The sequence below is a fragment of the Chinchilla lanigera genome, unplaced genomic scaffold, assembly GCF_000276665.1.
Source record: "Chinchilla lanigera isolate Chin_1 unplaced genomic scaffold, ChiLan1.0 scaffold00074, whole genome shotgun sequence".
Classification (NCBI taxonomy): domain Eukaryota; kingdom Metazoa; phylum Chordata; class Mammalia; order Rodentia; family Chinchillidae; genus Chinchilla; species Chinchilla lanigera.
Window position 1 is genome coordinate 1,464,262 of NW_004955475.1, and position 16,594 is coordinate 1,480,855.

Sequence of the window (16,594 nt, forward strand, 5' to 3'; positions counted from 1 at the left end):
TTGTCAAAGTCATCAAAAACAAGGAATATCTGAGAAACTGCTAAAGCCAAGAGAGGAGCCTAATCAAATATGACCACTAAATATAATGTGATATGCTGGGACACAAAACAGATTGAAGTCAAGAATTGTAGAAATCAGAAAAGTATAGATTTTAGTAATAATATATCAGGATTAGTTCATTAGTTATGAGAAATGTACACTACTAATGCAGGATGTTAGTAATAGGAGAAACTTGGTGCAGGGTACATGAGAATTATCTGTAATATCTTCATAATTTGTAAACTTGAAACTGTTTCAAAATATTAAGTATAATTAAAAAAACAGGAGATACATATAAAGGAGTGTTTTCAGAAAAGTTTATAGAAATAAATACTTGTACTGCAAAAAAAAAGGTCTCGAATCAATAACCTAAGCATCCACATTAAAAAAAGAGAGCACTTGCCTAGCATGTGCAAAGCCCTGGGTTCATCCCCAGCATGGAAATGAAAGGGGAAGAAAAGGATTTAATAAAATCTTCCAACCTATCGTTGGCTCACTGGCTCACTGGCCCAGGTTTGAATCTTAGAAAACTGGGCTTTAAAATAAAAACAAACAATAAAAAAGATTTAGCAGGGAACTCGGTGACCATACATCATAGGGAATACAGAATTTATTAAATAAATAACTAGGAACTAACTAACTAAATAAGTAGGAACACTAAATAAGTAAAAACAAGAAAGTTCACATTAACAAAATCCAGCAATGAAACAATCCTTGGAGAGTGGTGGAAGAATCTGGTATTATAGTTATTACAACATCTTATCTAAAATGTCCCAATTTCATCACAAAATGAGAGGTCTTACAAATAGGAAAAATATGCCACATGTGCGTAAAAAAAGGAGCCAACAGAAACAACCCCAATGTGGTCTATATTTTGGGGTTAGAAAACAAAGTCTTGGGTGGAGGATATAGCTCAGTGGCATAAGTGCCTGCCTGGCAAGCACAAGGTCCTGAGATTTTTTTCCCAGTACCAAAAAAAAAAGGAAGAAAACAAAGTCTTTAAATTAGTTATTATAAATATATTCAAACTTACAGAATCTATGCTTAAAAAGTTATAGTATGGCAATGATATCTTACCAGACAGACAACAGAAAATGAAGTTATCCAAAAAAGTGGCACTGAAAAGTCTAATACCTGAATGGAAAATTTGATAGATCAAATAAGAGATTTGAGTGGGCAAAAGAAATACTCAGCCCTTAAGAAGACAAATCAATAGATAAATTCACTCCGAGGAACAGAAAGAGAATGAAAAATATGAACAGAACCTGCAAGACTTGTTGGACATATCAAGTGTAAAAATGAAGAGAAGGGGCAAGAAAAATACTAGAATAAATAATGGCCCCAAATTTCCAAAACTGGATTAGAAATATTAATCTACACATTTGAGAAGCTCAATGAACTACAACTAAACTAAATATGATCACTGCCTAGTTATTACCAAAACGTTAAAAGTCAAAGACATAAAGCAAATTGTGAAAGATGGCATAAAAAAAAAGATTAATCACATATAAGGGATACCCAATAAATTAAAAGCTGAACTCTCCTCAGACCTATACAAGTTAGGTTGGACATGGTGGCATATACCTATAGTCCCAGCACTCTGGGAGGCTAAAGTAAGAGTATTACAGACTCAATCCCTGCCTCAGCAGTTTAGCAAGATCCCATTTCAAAACAATAAATAAAATTTTAAAAGGGAAGGTGATATAGCTCAGTGGGAAGGCACTGGGTTCAATTCTCAGTAATGGGATAGGGCTGGGAGATAATACACTGATGCAGATGGATACAGTGACAGGATGACTATACAGGTCAAAAGACAATGGAGTGATAATGTGAAAATGCTGAAAAAGACAGTCAAACAAAAGACCACCCAGACCCTTTCTCAAAAGTGAAGGAAATCAACACACAACACTTAGGTGTAAGCTCCTTGAAGGGGATGACTTTCTCATAGCAGCAGACATCATGCTGTGCATGTAGATGAAGATTATTATGTTTTAGAAAAATGAATATAAGTTTTCTGCAGGTGAATTTTAATCTATGGAAAAAGAAATGAGAATGTCTTGTGGGATGTGTAGTAAAGGGCACCAAACGGTTCACCATATTTTTGTACCAGTTGTTCAGTTGTAAGAATTCAAAAATGCATAAAATCTAATCTGTGTGCCAAGACAGGAGTGGGAAAACAAAGGGTATGATTGAAATTTGGAAATAACCAGCTATGATGGCAAAATTTTCATGTCTCCATATTTGTTTTATTTACCTTTTATTTCCTAGTATCTAGTGATGTAACCAAGGGAAAATCTAAATAAAACCTCTAGCTTTACTTGCTTTTAGTTCACTTTAAAATTATTAATTTTTTTGTCTTTTTTGAGAAAGGGTCTCACTATACAGTTCAGGCTGGCCCTGAGCTCGCAGTGATCCTTCTGCCTTAGCCTCCCAAGTGCTAGGATTACAGGCGTGCACCACCACACCCAGAGAAAATCATTAAATTTTGCCAGGCACGGTGGCACGCACCTATAACTCTAGAACTCAGGAGGCTGAGGCCGGAGCATTGCTTCAAGCTTAAGTACAGTCTGTACTACATAGTGAGTTGAAGGCCAGCCTGAACTATAGTGACACTTTGTCTCAGAAAACCAAAAAAAAAAAAAAAAAAGTAGAATTTTAAAAAAAAAATCACATTTTTCCTGGTGTGGTGGTATACACCTGCAATCCCAAGTACCTTGGAGGGCTAAGGCAGAAGGATTGCAAATTCAAGGCCAGCTGAGCAACTTAGCAAGACCCTATGTCAAAATTTTAGAAGGGGCTGGGCTATAAGTCAGTATGAGGGCCCTGGATTCAATCCCTATTACTGGCCCCCTAATAAAATAATTTCACTAATTTTGAAATTCACCCATCAGCTTTGCTGTGGATGACATCTCCAAAACATGGGTTATGATGATAACAGTTACTTAGGTTACTTTTCAACGACTTGAAGGCTATTTGCTTATAGTGCTGGTTTGTATTTGGGCATGGTCAAGTGCCTAGTGGGTAAACAGAACACGGCAAAACAATTTTCCCCATTCTGTAGGTTGTCTCTTCACTCTACTAATTGATTCTTTTCCTGTACAGAAGCTTTTGAATTTAAAGTAATCCCATGTTGGTTTATGCTATTACTTCTTGTGCAATTGTGGTTCTATTTAGAAAATCCTTTCTAACACTTATGACTTCATCTGTTTTAATCTATTTTACCTTCCAGTAGGTTCAATGGTTCAGTTTTACTTATTTTTTTAATTTTCTATTCTTTTTCTAATGTTTCAGTTTTAATGTCTATATATTTGATCCATTTTGATTTTAATTTAGTACATGGTGAGAAATATGGATCCAGGTTCAATCTTGCAAACAGCCAGCTTTCCTAGCACTATTTGGTAAATAGGGCATCTTTCCTCCAACATATGCTTTTGGTCCCTTTGTCACAGATAAATAGCTAAATGTGTCTGTGGATGTTTTTGTATCCTCTACTTTGTTCCCAGTGGATCCACATGTGTGATTTGGTTCCAGTTTCATGCCACTTTTATCCCTGTTGCTTTGTAGTATTGCTTGAAGTATTGTGATCCTGCAGCTTTGCTCTTGCTCAGGATTGCTTTGGCTATTCTGGGTCTCTTCTGGTTCCATATGAATTTTAGGATTGTTTTCTCTAAATCTGTAAAGTATGCTGTTGGTATTTTCATTGGGAATGCATTAAATCTGTATAACGGTTTTGGAATTATGGCCATTTTGAAAATATTGGTTCTACCTATCCAGGAGTACGAGCCATCTTTCCATTTTCTGATGTCCTCATCAATCTCCTTATTCAGAATACTGTCGTTTTCTTTGTAGAGATCTTTCACTTCCTTGGTCAGGTTAATTCCTAAGTATTTCTTTCTTCTTGAAGCAACTGTAAATGGTACTGTTTTCATAATTTCCTTCTTATCATGTTCATTATTGGTGTACACAAATGCTCTTGTATTCTGCTATACTGCTAAAGTTGGTTATTAATTCTAAAAGTTTTTGGTGGAGTTCTTTGGGTCTTCTCGTTAGAGTATCATGTCATCTGCAAATAATGATAATTTGAGTTCTTGCTTTTCTATATGTACCTTTTTATTTCTTTCTCTTGCCTGATTCCTCTGGCTAATATTTCAAGTGCTTTGTTAAATAGAAGTGATGATAGTGGGTGTCTTTGTCAGGTTCCTGATTCTCGAGGTAATCCTTTTAGTTTTTCCCAAATTAATAGGTTGGCTGTTGGTTTAGCTTTTAACAAATTCAGGTATGATCCTTCTAAACTTGTTTTCTTCATGGTTCTTATCATGAAGTGGTACTGGATTTTGTTCAAAGTTTTTTCTGCATTTATTGATACGGTCATATGGCTTTTGTCCTTGCTTCTATTTATGTGATTTACTTACATTAATTTATTTATGTATGTTGAATCATCCTGCATCTATGGGATGAAACCTACTTGCCCATGGTATGTTGCAGTCTTGTTGCTAGTATCTTACTGAAGATTTTTTTCATCTGTGTTCATTATGGAAATTGGCCTATAGTTTGTTTTAGTTAGGTCTTTATCTGGAATATCTTTATTGGAATCAGGGTAATCCTGTCTTCCATAAATGAATTTGAAAACACTCTGTCCCATTTTATTTCCTTGAAAATCAAGAATACTGATGATATTACATCCTTAAAGGTTTGTAGAATTCAGCAGTAAATCCATCAGGTCCTGGGCTTTTTTTAGTTGGCAGATTTTTAAAAATTACTGTCTCTATTTCATTGCTTATTACTGGATTGTTTAGCATTCTTGTGTCTTCTTGTGTTAGCTTTGGTAATTTGTATTAGTTGAGAAATCTGTCCATTTCTTTAAAATTTGCCAATTTGTTGTGTTACAATTTTTCAAAGTAGTTACTATCTTCTGGATTTTGACAGTGTCTGCTCTGATTTTGCCTGTTTTATTTCTAACTGCATTGATGTGACGCTTGTCTCTTACTAAGTCTGGCTAAGGGGTTATCTATTTTGTTTATTTTTTTCAAATAACTAGCTCTTTGACTTTTAATTTTTTTTAGTCTCAATTTGATTGGTATTTCTGCTCTAATCCTTATAATTTCCCTCTGTAATTTTGGTTTCAGCCTGTTTTTTTGTTGTTTCTCAAGTATCTTGAGTTTCCTCATAAAGTTATTTGAGCTTGTTCTGTTTTTCTAATGGGAACATTTATTGTGATGAACTTTCTTCTTAGGACTGTCCCAGAGGTTTCAACGAGTTGCAGAGACATTGTCATTAACTTCCAGAAATTTTTAATTTCTTTTTTGATTTCTTCTGTGACCATTGGTTGTTTAGGAGTGTGCTGTTAATTTTCCAGGTACTTCTACTCTTTTTGTGATTTTTTTCTGTTGTTGATTTCTATTTTCACTACACAGTGGTCTGATAGTACACATGGAGCAATTTCAATTCTTTTACATTTGTTTAAACAGGCTTTGTAGACTAATATGTAATCTATTTTGGGAAAAGTACTGTGTGCTGCAGCAAAGAATGTGTACTCTATTTTAGTGGGGCAGAATACTCTGTAGATATCTATTAAGTTCATATTTCAAGGGTGTGGTTTAGCCCTGATATTTCTTTACTGATTTTTTTGTTTAGCTGACTGCTTTGTAAAATGAGATACTAAGATTCACTGCTATGGTTGTGTTAGTGTTTATATGATCTTCTATGTTCAGCAGTATTTGTTTTATGGAGATCGGTGCTCCAGTATTCACAGCATAAATATTTATAAATGTTATATGTTCTTCTTGGATTGTTCCCTCAAGTAGTATGTAATGACCTTCTTTGCCTCTTCTAATCAGTTTTAGCTTGAAGTTCATCATGTCTGACATTACAGTTGTTCCCCCTGCTTGTTTTCAGGGTCCTAGTGCATGAAACATTGTTTTTCATCCTTTAATTTTTTTAGTCTAGGAATATATTTTTGCATTATATAAGTCTCTTGACTGCAACAAACTGCTGGATTCTGGTTTTTGATCCAGTCTGCCAATCTGTGTAATTTAATTGGACAGTTAAGGCCATAAACTTTGAGAAATATTGCTGAGATGTGCTGACTATTTACTACCATTGCATTCTTTGTTGGTGATTTCTTTGCTTTTCTTCTGCTGTCATTTTTTTGTTGCTGTTTATCCACTGACTTTACTTGGTGTTTTTGTTTTACCTGGATTTTAAGCTGTATCAGTTTTGTTGTTTCTGTCTAGGATATTCCTGAATATTTTATGGAGTGCTGGTTTAACTGACCATTTTCATGACATGTCCTTATTTCTCTATCATTTTAAAGGATAGCTTTGCTGGATAATTAAATCTTGGCTAGAAATTATTTGCTCCGAGGGCTTGAAATACATTACTTCAAGCTCTTCTGGCCTTTAAGGTTTGTGTTGAGAAGTCTGCTATAATTTTTTTTCTCTGCTTTTAAAATTCTGGGTGCTTTGGTTGGATATTTGGGAATTTAGTAGGAATAAGCCTTAATGAGCTTACTTTTTCATCATACTTTTGTGTTCTGTAAGAATCGTTTTCTCATATTTTAAACTCTTTCCTTATATTAGGGCAATTTTTCTTCTATGGTTTCTGTAAATACATTGGTAAATCTACTTGTGTTATCTTCTAACTTTTCTCTAACACCATTAGCCTTAGTTGGTTTTCTTAGTGCTGTCTAATTCTCTGTGGTAGGGTAACACTTCAGTCCTAAAGCGAACCTCTCCATCTGGGTGTTGGTTTCTTCAATCAAGTGAGTCTGTTGACTATCACCTATGTTATCGTGTGCTGAGGAGACACCATGAGCAGCCCCTGGCTTGCAGTCCTCCAAATGGTTTCAGGGTCTGGTCTTAGCTGGGAAGGTCCAGTGACAGCCCCCAGCATTTATCTGGAGGCAGGCACAGTCTTCCAGTGTGTCCAGGGTCCACTCCTAGGAAGGGTCTAATCCTTAGTTCTTTATCTTCACTTGCCTAAAGATAAAAAGAACTTTTTTCCTTCCCTCAACAACTTTTACTTGAATTCAGTGTACCATTTCATTTTGTTTTATTTCGCTGAGATAGCATGTCACTAGGTAGTTCAGGCTAGCCTTGAATTCTTGGCGATCCTCTTTCCTCAGCCATCACAGTGCTGAGCTTACAGGCATGTGCCACCACACTCAGCTACATCTAATTTTTCTTGATGACTGGAGTACACATACCCAAAAATCTGCATTGCATTAAATCAACCATTTTTATAATAAGTCCTTTCCTCAATATTCCATTACTTTCATTTCTGTTTTTATTACAAATAGAATGGAGTCTTGTTTATTTCCTAGAGTCCTGGAAATTTTAAGTCCAAATGGATGGATCTCTTTTATAGAAAGGATTTTGTCATTTTACACTTTTAGTGTATTATAGCCAAAAATTACATTTATTAATAGACAATAATTAACCAAATATTGTGTTTCAATTCTATACTTTCAATTGGTTTTCTATCAACTTTATAGTAGCAAGAGATGAATATATTTTTACTGAGAAAATAGTTTAAAATTGCTAGTTGTTCTAAAATTCTGGTTATGATAAACTCCTACCAATTGTAAACAATTATAGGAATTTTTAACTCCAGACCTGAAGAAAAGATGTTGAGAATAACAGGCATTTCTGTGACCTGGAAACTGTCACAACAGTGTTACCACTTGAATCGGAAATCACCAAAATTTCCTTCTGATTCCCTTATGTTCCAAACACAACATAAATTTTTTTCATATGTTATGTTTTTTGGTTGTTGTTGTTGTTGTTGTTGTTGTTTTTGTCTTTTTGAGACAGGTCTCGCTATGCAGTCCAGCCTGGCCTTGAGCTCACTTTGTAGCCCAGGCTGGTCTCGAAATCACAATGATCCACCTGCCTCAGCCTCCTGAGTGCTGGGATTACAGGTGTGTTTCATCACACCTGGCCATGTTATGATTTTTGGAAAGGAGAATAGCTATTATAAGTTGAATTATACTAGGTCCTTTAGTAGTCTTTGATTGGATTTAGGATAGTACTCTGTATCCTATTTTGTAAAACAAATCCCATGAATTAAAAAAAAAATGAAAACATGTAATCTTAATAATCTCTTTGAAATTAATCGATAGCTGACCTGCGTTATAAGAAGTACTAATGAGGATACTTTAGGTTGAAATAAAGATTCAAGATAGTGAAAATCCACATGAAGAGATCTCTATATCTATCTATATCTATATAGATATATAAATAAATAATATAATATTCAGTATAAATGTACTATGTGTTTATAACCTCTTTTACTTCTCATCTTATTTCAAAGATGAGCACATAAAGCAATAATTATAAAACTGTGTAGGCAGACTTGTAACATGTAAAGATATAGTTTATAACAATGAGTATAAAGAAGGTACGAGAGAACATACACAGAAAAATGTTTTATATGTCATTAAAATATATTAGTGCTAATTTGAACTAGATTGCTTTATTTTAAGAATCTAATTGGAATCTCCATGACTACCACAAGAAAACAAAACCAGAGCTGGACATGGTGGCACATGCCTATCATCCAGGCACTGGGGAGGCTGAGGCAGGAGGATCATCATGAGTTTAAGGCCAGCCTGGGCTACATAGTGAGTTCAAAGCCAGCATTAACTACATAGTGAGACCTTGTCTCAAAAAACTGAAAAAAAGTTTTAAAGATATAATAAAAGGAACAACAAAGGGGCTGGAAATGATAGTGATACCTATAATCCCCAGGACTCTAGGAGGGCTAAGGAACAAGGATGGCAAGTTTGAGACCACTCTGGACAACTTAGTGATATCTTGTCTCAAAAACAAAAACTTAAAAAGGTGTTGGGGACATAGGTCAATGCAAAGGCTCTGAGTTAAAATAAACAAATAGAAAGAAAGAAACAATGTAAAAGTTATACTAGAAAATAGTAAGCCACTGGCATATGCTGCAGGGGTAGCTCAGTGGGCAGAGCACTTTCCTAGCATGTACAAGGGCCAGAGTTCAGTCCCTAGCACTGCAAAAAACAAAAAACTAACCAACAAAGTTTTCTGAGCCTAGGAGTTCAAAGCCAACCTAAACCGCACAGTGATAATGCATCTCAAAAAATTAATTAAAAAGAAACCATTTGGAAAAAACACAGAATGAAATGAATTACATTTACATTATTAATGGAATATCACCAGACTAAATGTCCTTGTACATCTCCTATTAAATTCCCACACTGCTTTCAATCAAAGTCTACCTTTTAGTTCTGCCTTTATGAGGTTCAGTGAAAGTGCCGTTCCTATTCTTTGAGTTCTATATTAGTTGTCTTTTGTTGCTGTAACAAATTACAAAACATTTTGTGGCTTAAAACAACATAAACTTATTAGTTTACAGTTCTGCATGATAGAAGTCCAACATGAGTCTCACTGGCATAAAATCAGGGCATTGGCACAGTTGTGCTCCTTCTTGGAGGCTCTATGGAAGATCTGTTCCCTGTTTGTAGCTTCTAGGAGCTGCCTACATTCCTTATTTTGTGGCTCTCTTCCTTCATCCTCAAAGACAGGAGCATTACACTTCTCTAATACTGTTTCCATCATCATTATCTTTTCTCATATTCTCTCTTCTTGTCTCCTGCTTAAGACATTTTTGCACCGTGCTGGGGCTTGAATGCCGGATCTCATATATTCTAGGAAAGCATTCTACCACTGAGCTGTATCACCAGTGCTCTCTCTTCCACTTTTAAGGACCCTTGTCATTACACTGGATCCAGAAATATCTCGCCCAACTTAAAGACAGTTGATTAGCAGGTTAATTCCATCTGCAATCTTAATTCTCCTTTGCAATATAACATAGTATAGTCAAAGCTTCGAGGGATTTGAGACGACATCTTGTGGGGGGCACTGTTTAACCTACCACAAATTCTGTTGAGATTTCACATATGTCCTTACACCAACACCTACCCCTTTGGTTTATTGAGACAGGATTTTACTATGTAGCTCAGGCTGGCTTCAAACTCTCAATCCTTATCTGTCAGCTGCCCAAATGCTGGGTTATTCATGAAGAATAAATAAAATATTCTCATGAATAATAAATCATATTTTCATGAATAATAAAGAAAAATCTCTCACCTCAGATAGAGCATGCAAACATTTTAAAGGCTTATTTTTTTAAATCAATAATTCTTCTACAAACTCAAAATACTAGATGAGAAGTTCTGGATGACTGGTAATATTTCAAACACTATTCTAGGGAATCATATTGGACTTCTAGGTATTTGTTTTTCAGGTGAAAACATAACACTCAGCACTTCTCCAATATCTATCAATTCTCCTCATCATTGTTTCGTAAGAAAACTTTTTTTTTTTTGAGGCAGGTTCTCGCTACACAGTGCAGGCTAGCCTGGACTCACTACTTAGCCCAGGATAGCCTCGAACTTGTGATGACCCTCCTGCCTCAGCCTCCCGAGTGCTGTGATTACAGGTGTGTGCCACCACACCTAGCATAAGAGACCATTTAACACCATAAAAAGAATTTTAAAATGTGTATTACTTTAAATCATTGTAGCCTAATAAAAACCAAATTATATTATTATTTTCATAATTTTGCTGATCTTTAACTAGGTTTTTTAAAAAATGTAACAATAGCAAAGTTTCATTAAAGGTAGGAAAAGAAACAGGCTCTGCAGAGCAAGTTTGGGCCAAGTAAAAGTAAGAAAAGAAGTACACTCACAGAGTGAGGGTGGGCCAACTATGTAATAACTAGGGTTTTTAAAAATTACCTTTATGAATTATTTACCTGTTGCAACTGTGCCACTGTCTGCATGTGTCAATGACTGGGGGCGGCTACGAAGTTTACTTTTGAAAGATCTTGGTCGACGTGGAGATGCAGGTGGCAAAGGAATCTCTGAAGATTCGGCTTTGGTATCTTTAATTGACCGAAGGCGTTCATAGAGCTCCTGCAGCTCTTTATTCTGCTGGGTTTGAAGATTTACCACCTCCTGAATGTGCCTGAATGAAAATTGTGTGGAAAACATTTTAATGGCTCTGACATTATAAAAATAAGCCAAGTAAAGTTTAATGAGGAATTTATATTAAGGATGACATAGAGAGTATTTTCACATTTTTGGGATGGGAAAAGAAATGCCTTCCTAAATATACATTAAACTAATCAGTCAACAAGAAAAAGATCAGCACATTGTCAGTAACAAATCTCTAAAGTGTTGATATAGCAGGAAACAATATTGGGATTGTGACATGAAGAAAGGGAGATTTTTTGTCTCATTTTTTAAAATTTTATTTTTAAATATTTTCCCATATGTCACTTTTAAAACACACACACACACACACACACACACACACACACACACACTCAACAATAGTTCATTCCAAATAATTTAGGTCTAAAAACTCAGGTCACCATTGCGGGCCTATAGGATTCTAACCCCAAGAATCATTATCCTGGGGTCTAATTTTTTTAGAAGAAGCCATAATACCAAATGAAGATTGAAGACAGGATAGAGTAAATTATCTTGTTTTTTAATGCTGAGAATTGAACCTAGGACCACATGCAGGCCAGTTAACCACTCTACCACTGAGCTACACCCTCATTTCTAGAATAAATTAACTATCAAGTCTTGGGTTCTATGAGGTAATCCATGTTTCATATTCAAAATAAAGTACTTATGACCATTATAGTCAGGTACAAAACCAACAGCCTTTGAGAACAGTTTAAAATACTCATTAAAAACAGCAATAGAAGACTGACGATATAGTTCAGAGGGATAGCACTTATGTAGCACGTGTGAGGCCCTGGGTTCCATCCCAAGGCACCAAAAAGAAAAAAAAAGTAAAAAAAGCACTGGAATACTGATATAACAAATATTAAACAACTTTTTTTTTTGTCTCTTTTGAGACAGGGTCTCACTATGCAGCTCAGGCTGGCCCTGAACTCACTTTGTAGCCCAGGCTGGTCTTGAACTCACAACGATCCTCCTGCCTCGGCCTCCCGAGTGCTGGGATTACAGGCGTGCACCACCACGCCCGGCTCTAAACAACTTTAATAACTATTTTTACTATAAAAGTTTCAATGTATATACTGCTTAGTATGAATAAGCACATAGTAAGGTATATAATGTATAGTACACATAGTACATAATATAAAGTCAAACCTGTATACACATATAAGGGGTAACTGAAATATACAGTGAATGTTTAAATTTTTTAAAAATTACTACAGTAAAAGACATTGTCAAGAATGATGGGTAAGTGTGTTTGAAGCAAGGGGGAGTATTTTGAGGATTTGGATAAAGATTAATGGCAATGTGTCTTTTATTAAAATTTTATTTTATTTTATTTTTTGTCTTTTTGAGACAGGGTCTCGCTATGCAGTTCAGGCTGACCTTGAGCTCACTTTGTAGCCCAGGCTGGCCTCAAACTCACAACGATCCTCCTGCCTCAGCCTCCCGAGTACTGGGATTACAGGCGTGTGCCACCATGCCCAGCTAAAATAAAATTTTAAACTTAAAAATTCAATATATTTTTTAAATCACATCATGTATATTTAAAGTAGAACATCAACCTTCCACTAATGAAATGTTTAAAGCATACATTCACAAGTTTCTCCCAGGCTCCAATTAAAACATACAAACCTTGGAGAAATAAATTGAAGAGAAAATGGTATGATTGTCTCTCACTGGAATATAAATTTGGGGTTTGGATTTTTTTCTCCTCTAGAAAAGGCCTTAAAAACTGGGAAATTTCCAAGGATTTTAACCTGCTTCAGTTCTAGAAGTATTAAAACGGAACATCTAAATGGAACTTTATCTAAACATGTAAGAATATCTGGCTAAAATCTAGCCCTTTCCATATAATTGCTAGAGTTCTTTTCAACTTTTCAAAGTAAGGCATAGGGTCATCAATAGGACGCCAGTCATTAATGTATGAGTATATATGTATAATGGTAAACTATGGAACTGTAAAAAATAGAAAATATGATACGAATCTAAGATATAGTAAAATCATACAAGCAAAAGCAAGATAACAGAACAGTCTGCAGTCTAAGTTACTATTTTGGAGAAAACAAACAATAAAATATATATTTATTTATTTGTACATGTATAATTAACTCTAGATATATTAGAAAACAGGTAGCATTTATACCTCTAAGGAGAAAGACTGGGTGGCTTTAGTGCACTGGCAGACTCAACTGATTACTCATTTGTTTTTATTTTTTATTTATTTATTTTTAATAAATGTGCCGGGAATTGAACTCAGGATTTTGCACTTGCCAGGCAGGTGCTTGTGCGGCTGAGCAATATCCTCAGCCCTCTGATTACCCATTTGTACAGTACTTTCTGAATTTTGAAATATATGAATGGACCTAGAATTCATCAATTCAACACTAATTTATTAAAAAATATGTGCTCATTTATAAAACTAAATACAAGACAGCATTCTATATAATAAAACATATTACAGTACTACAAAATCATTAGTGAAGGTTGATGACCTCATTCATCAAATAATAAGCTAGATTCTGGAACAATTTTCCCTTTTCCTAAAGAAAATGAACTACTATCTCTCACTATATAAATTAGCCATTTTAAAAATCAAATGTGTAATTATTTAATAAGAATAAAGTCCTAATCCAAAAGCCCTGAAGAATAATGACTGAAAAATTCAGCAAAAAGAATAATGAATTCATATTGGCAAATAACCAGTTATACTTAATCTTTACACTATAAAAATAGTTTATATAAAAGCACTTTAACATTTATAAATGTCTCACATTAGCATTTTTTAGGAGTTTTCAATCATGAAAACATTTTAAACATTAAAAAGTCCCCAATCCTAAATTGGCTACCAATCAAATATTAAGTTCTACAAAACCTAGGATAACCAGATTTATAACAGAAGAGAAAGAATTCTTACTTTTCTCTTAATCTTTGAAGCTCCACTTTCAAGTCTTCATCCTCTATTTCTGACTCATCATCACTGCTCATTGGTGAGGATGGAGAATAGAAGAGTGAACTCTGCGTTTGAGCATATGCTTGTTGTTCATGAAGTGGTAAGCTCTGATTACTCTCTGGACCAGTTTTTTCCACTGCATTTTCGTTACCAGTCAGGTTGGCTAAAAATTTACTGTTAGAACTAAGCTGTTTCCCATCAGTTAGTATCTCTTTTTCTTTAAGCAACACTTTGGATTCAGACTGCATACTACTTCCCATGACTGAAATTTCTTCCAGTTCTTTCTCTGGTGTCACTGAAGAGATAACAGTCTCACAAGCTGTGCTTAAAGGTAAGAAGCTGTCAATTTGTTTGGGAATTCCTTCATTTTCTTTAAAAGTTTTGTGAAGAGGTTGTAACTTCTGAAAAGAAATGGAAGTTTGAAGATTGTGCGTGGTAGTTTCCACTTCTACCAACTGAGACTTTGCAGCTGCAGTAATGGCTAGTGCTTCTTCACTAGACTGCTTTTCCTTGAATACTGGTCTGTGTTCTATTCCAGAAGATGTTGTTTTCACTGACTGTTGCTGAGGAACTGTGATCACCTGAGATATAAAAAGGTAAAAGTGGGTTGGGGATATAGCTCAGTGGCATAGTGCCTGCCTGGCAAGAGTAAGGTTCTGAGTTTGATTCCCAGTATCTGCCCAAAAAATAATAAGCTAAATTTCAAAAAAAAATTAAACATCAACATACAACATAGACACGTGGATGGCCTGCTAGGATGCACATGTATTGGTAGTATTAAAACTGAAAAAGACTACCTTCTTCCCAGTATTCTGTCCTGTATTTGGGCTCTTTGGATAAACAGTTGATTTTATATTTATCAAAAAAATTCCACAAAGTTGCCAAGATTATAAAGGACATGAAATTAAGTTTATAAAACAGATCTCCCACCCATCAAAGAATAATGACCATTTCTATACTATCTTCTAGCTACTAAAATCCCCATTTCTGTAGATTCATTCTCCTTTACAGATGGCTTCAAAAGGTGAGATGCATGCAAAGTGAACAATTTAAAAATAAAAAGATCTACATTTAAAGTAAGTACCATCTACAGACCAATCTTTAAATACTGTTACTTTTTTTTCTTCAGTGCTAGGGATCAAATCTAGGGCTTCATAAACAGAGCTAGGCAAGTGCTCTACCACTGAGCTATAGCCCCAGCCATGCTGTTACCTTTTATAAGGACTTTGTAAATAAGGATTCAACCAAAGACACAAACCTGGAACCGGCCCCGCTGAAATGATCCACTCATTGCTTTACATCTACTCAAAGCCCTGGTATCAGCTGTGGACTCCCGTGTCAGAGGAATGGGATCAGGAGCAATTGCTGATCTTGTATCTTCTGTTTCCACTGTAAGTTTTGTCAAATTATAAGCAGAAAAGAGAAAATTTCTTATTAAAACTAAGTTTGTGTACATTACCAAAAATGAAGAAAAGCAGAAAGTTTAACTCCTGCTAGACAATTAAAAAGTGTTAATGTAATAAGCAACATTGTATAAGTCCCTAACTCTAAATCAGACATTGTAAGATTTATCCCGACTTAGTATCTATATGAAATGAGTAACTGCAAAATCAAATTAGTTACAAAAGGAAAAAATAAAATGGCAATGACATTAATGGGAGTATGTCACATACATGGGCTATGTGGAAAAAGTGGCAAGATTTGTATATGAATAAAAAAAAATAAGTAAATGAAATATGATGTTACCTAGTCAATGTTCCTGACTGTAAGCACACTACCTTGACGGACTTTTGATCTCTTGAAAAAGCTGGTTGACTGCCGTAGCCTGTATGCCCAGCTTTTTAATTTGCGAGTCCAGGATTTCTTGCTAATAGGATTTTTGAGACTAGGACAAGTAAAGCTTAGGCCAAAATATCCACCTCCTGTCTGCAGATGAATGGCTCCACCACTTGACACAGCAGCAGGATGGGCCTCTGGATCCCCTTGAAGTGAAGCATCTGGAGACATCTCCTAAAGGAGACAAAAAGAAAGGAAAAAATGGAGTAGTAATAACTTAGGTAATGTGGAGAATTTTTCTTGGTACACTGGAGTGTCTTATGTGGACTAATTATTAATCAAAAGTAGGATATTATATATATCTGCATTATTCAATTTGTAGTGATTAAATCTTCCCATTTCTTTAAAAATATTATTTATACATCAGATGAATAAAAGAGGAGAATATTAATCTTCCATGCCAGAATATTTTTCATCATTATGCCAACTCTGAAAACTGAAAATTAAAATAAAAATTACTTCATATGTGCCATTTTACTAAAAAAGGTACTGAAATCTCATGCTATTAAAATGAAATGTTTATTTATTCTCATTTAAGAGTTAAAGATGCCTGCCACACACAACAGAAAATCTATCTAAGGCACTTAAAGTGACAGAGAAATGCCAGAATGAAGTTTCTTACTTTACGTAGGCACCGAGAAACTTACAAATGAACTAAAACTTATTTTAAAATCATTCTCTAGGGGCTGGGGATTTAGCTCAGTGGCAAAGCGCCTGCCTGGCAAGCGCAAGGTCGTGAGTTCGGTTCCCGGTACCGGAGAAAAACC

At 35.1% G+C, this 16,594-nt stretch overlaps 1 protein-coding gene and 1 long non-coding RNA gene across 6 annotated transcripts in view; one reads left to right on the plus strand and one right to left on the minus strand.

Annotated features, from left to right (window-relative positions):
- The window catches only part of Wnk3 (WNK lysine deficient protein kinase 3), a 200,532-nt gene that overhangs the window by 23,194 nt on the left and 160,744 nt on the right, over positions 1 to 16,594 (minus strand). For all 5 annotated transcript variants that reach the window (XM_013502859.1, XM_013502858.1, XM_013502860.1 and 2 more), the window contains 4 exons: positions 15,911 to 16,001; positions 15,250 to 15,380; positions 13,956 to 14,572; positions 10,822 to 11,033 (listed from right to left, as the gene is read on the minus strand). In XM_013502859.1, coding sequence (XP_013358313.1) covers positions 10,822 to 11,033; positions 13,956 to 14,572; positions 15,250 to 15,380; positions 15,911 to 16,001 — 1,051 coding nt within the window. The remainder of the gene's footprint in view (positions 1 to 10,821; positions 11,034 to 13,955; positions 14,573 to 15,249; positions 15,381 to 15,910; positions 16,002 to 16,594) is intronic.
- Positions 14,002 to 15,235, plus strand: LOC106146355. Its single transcript, XR_001230758.1, has 3 exons — positions 14,002 to 14,091; positions 14,216 to 14,322; positions 14,530 to 15,235. It is a non-coding gene; the product is annotated as an uncharacterized LOC106146355 (long non-coding RNA).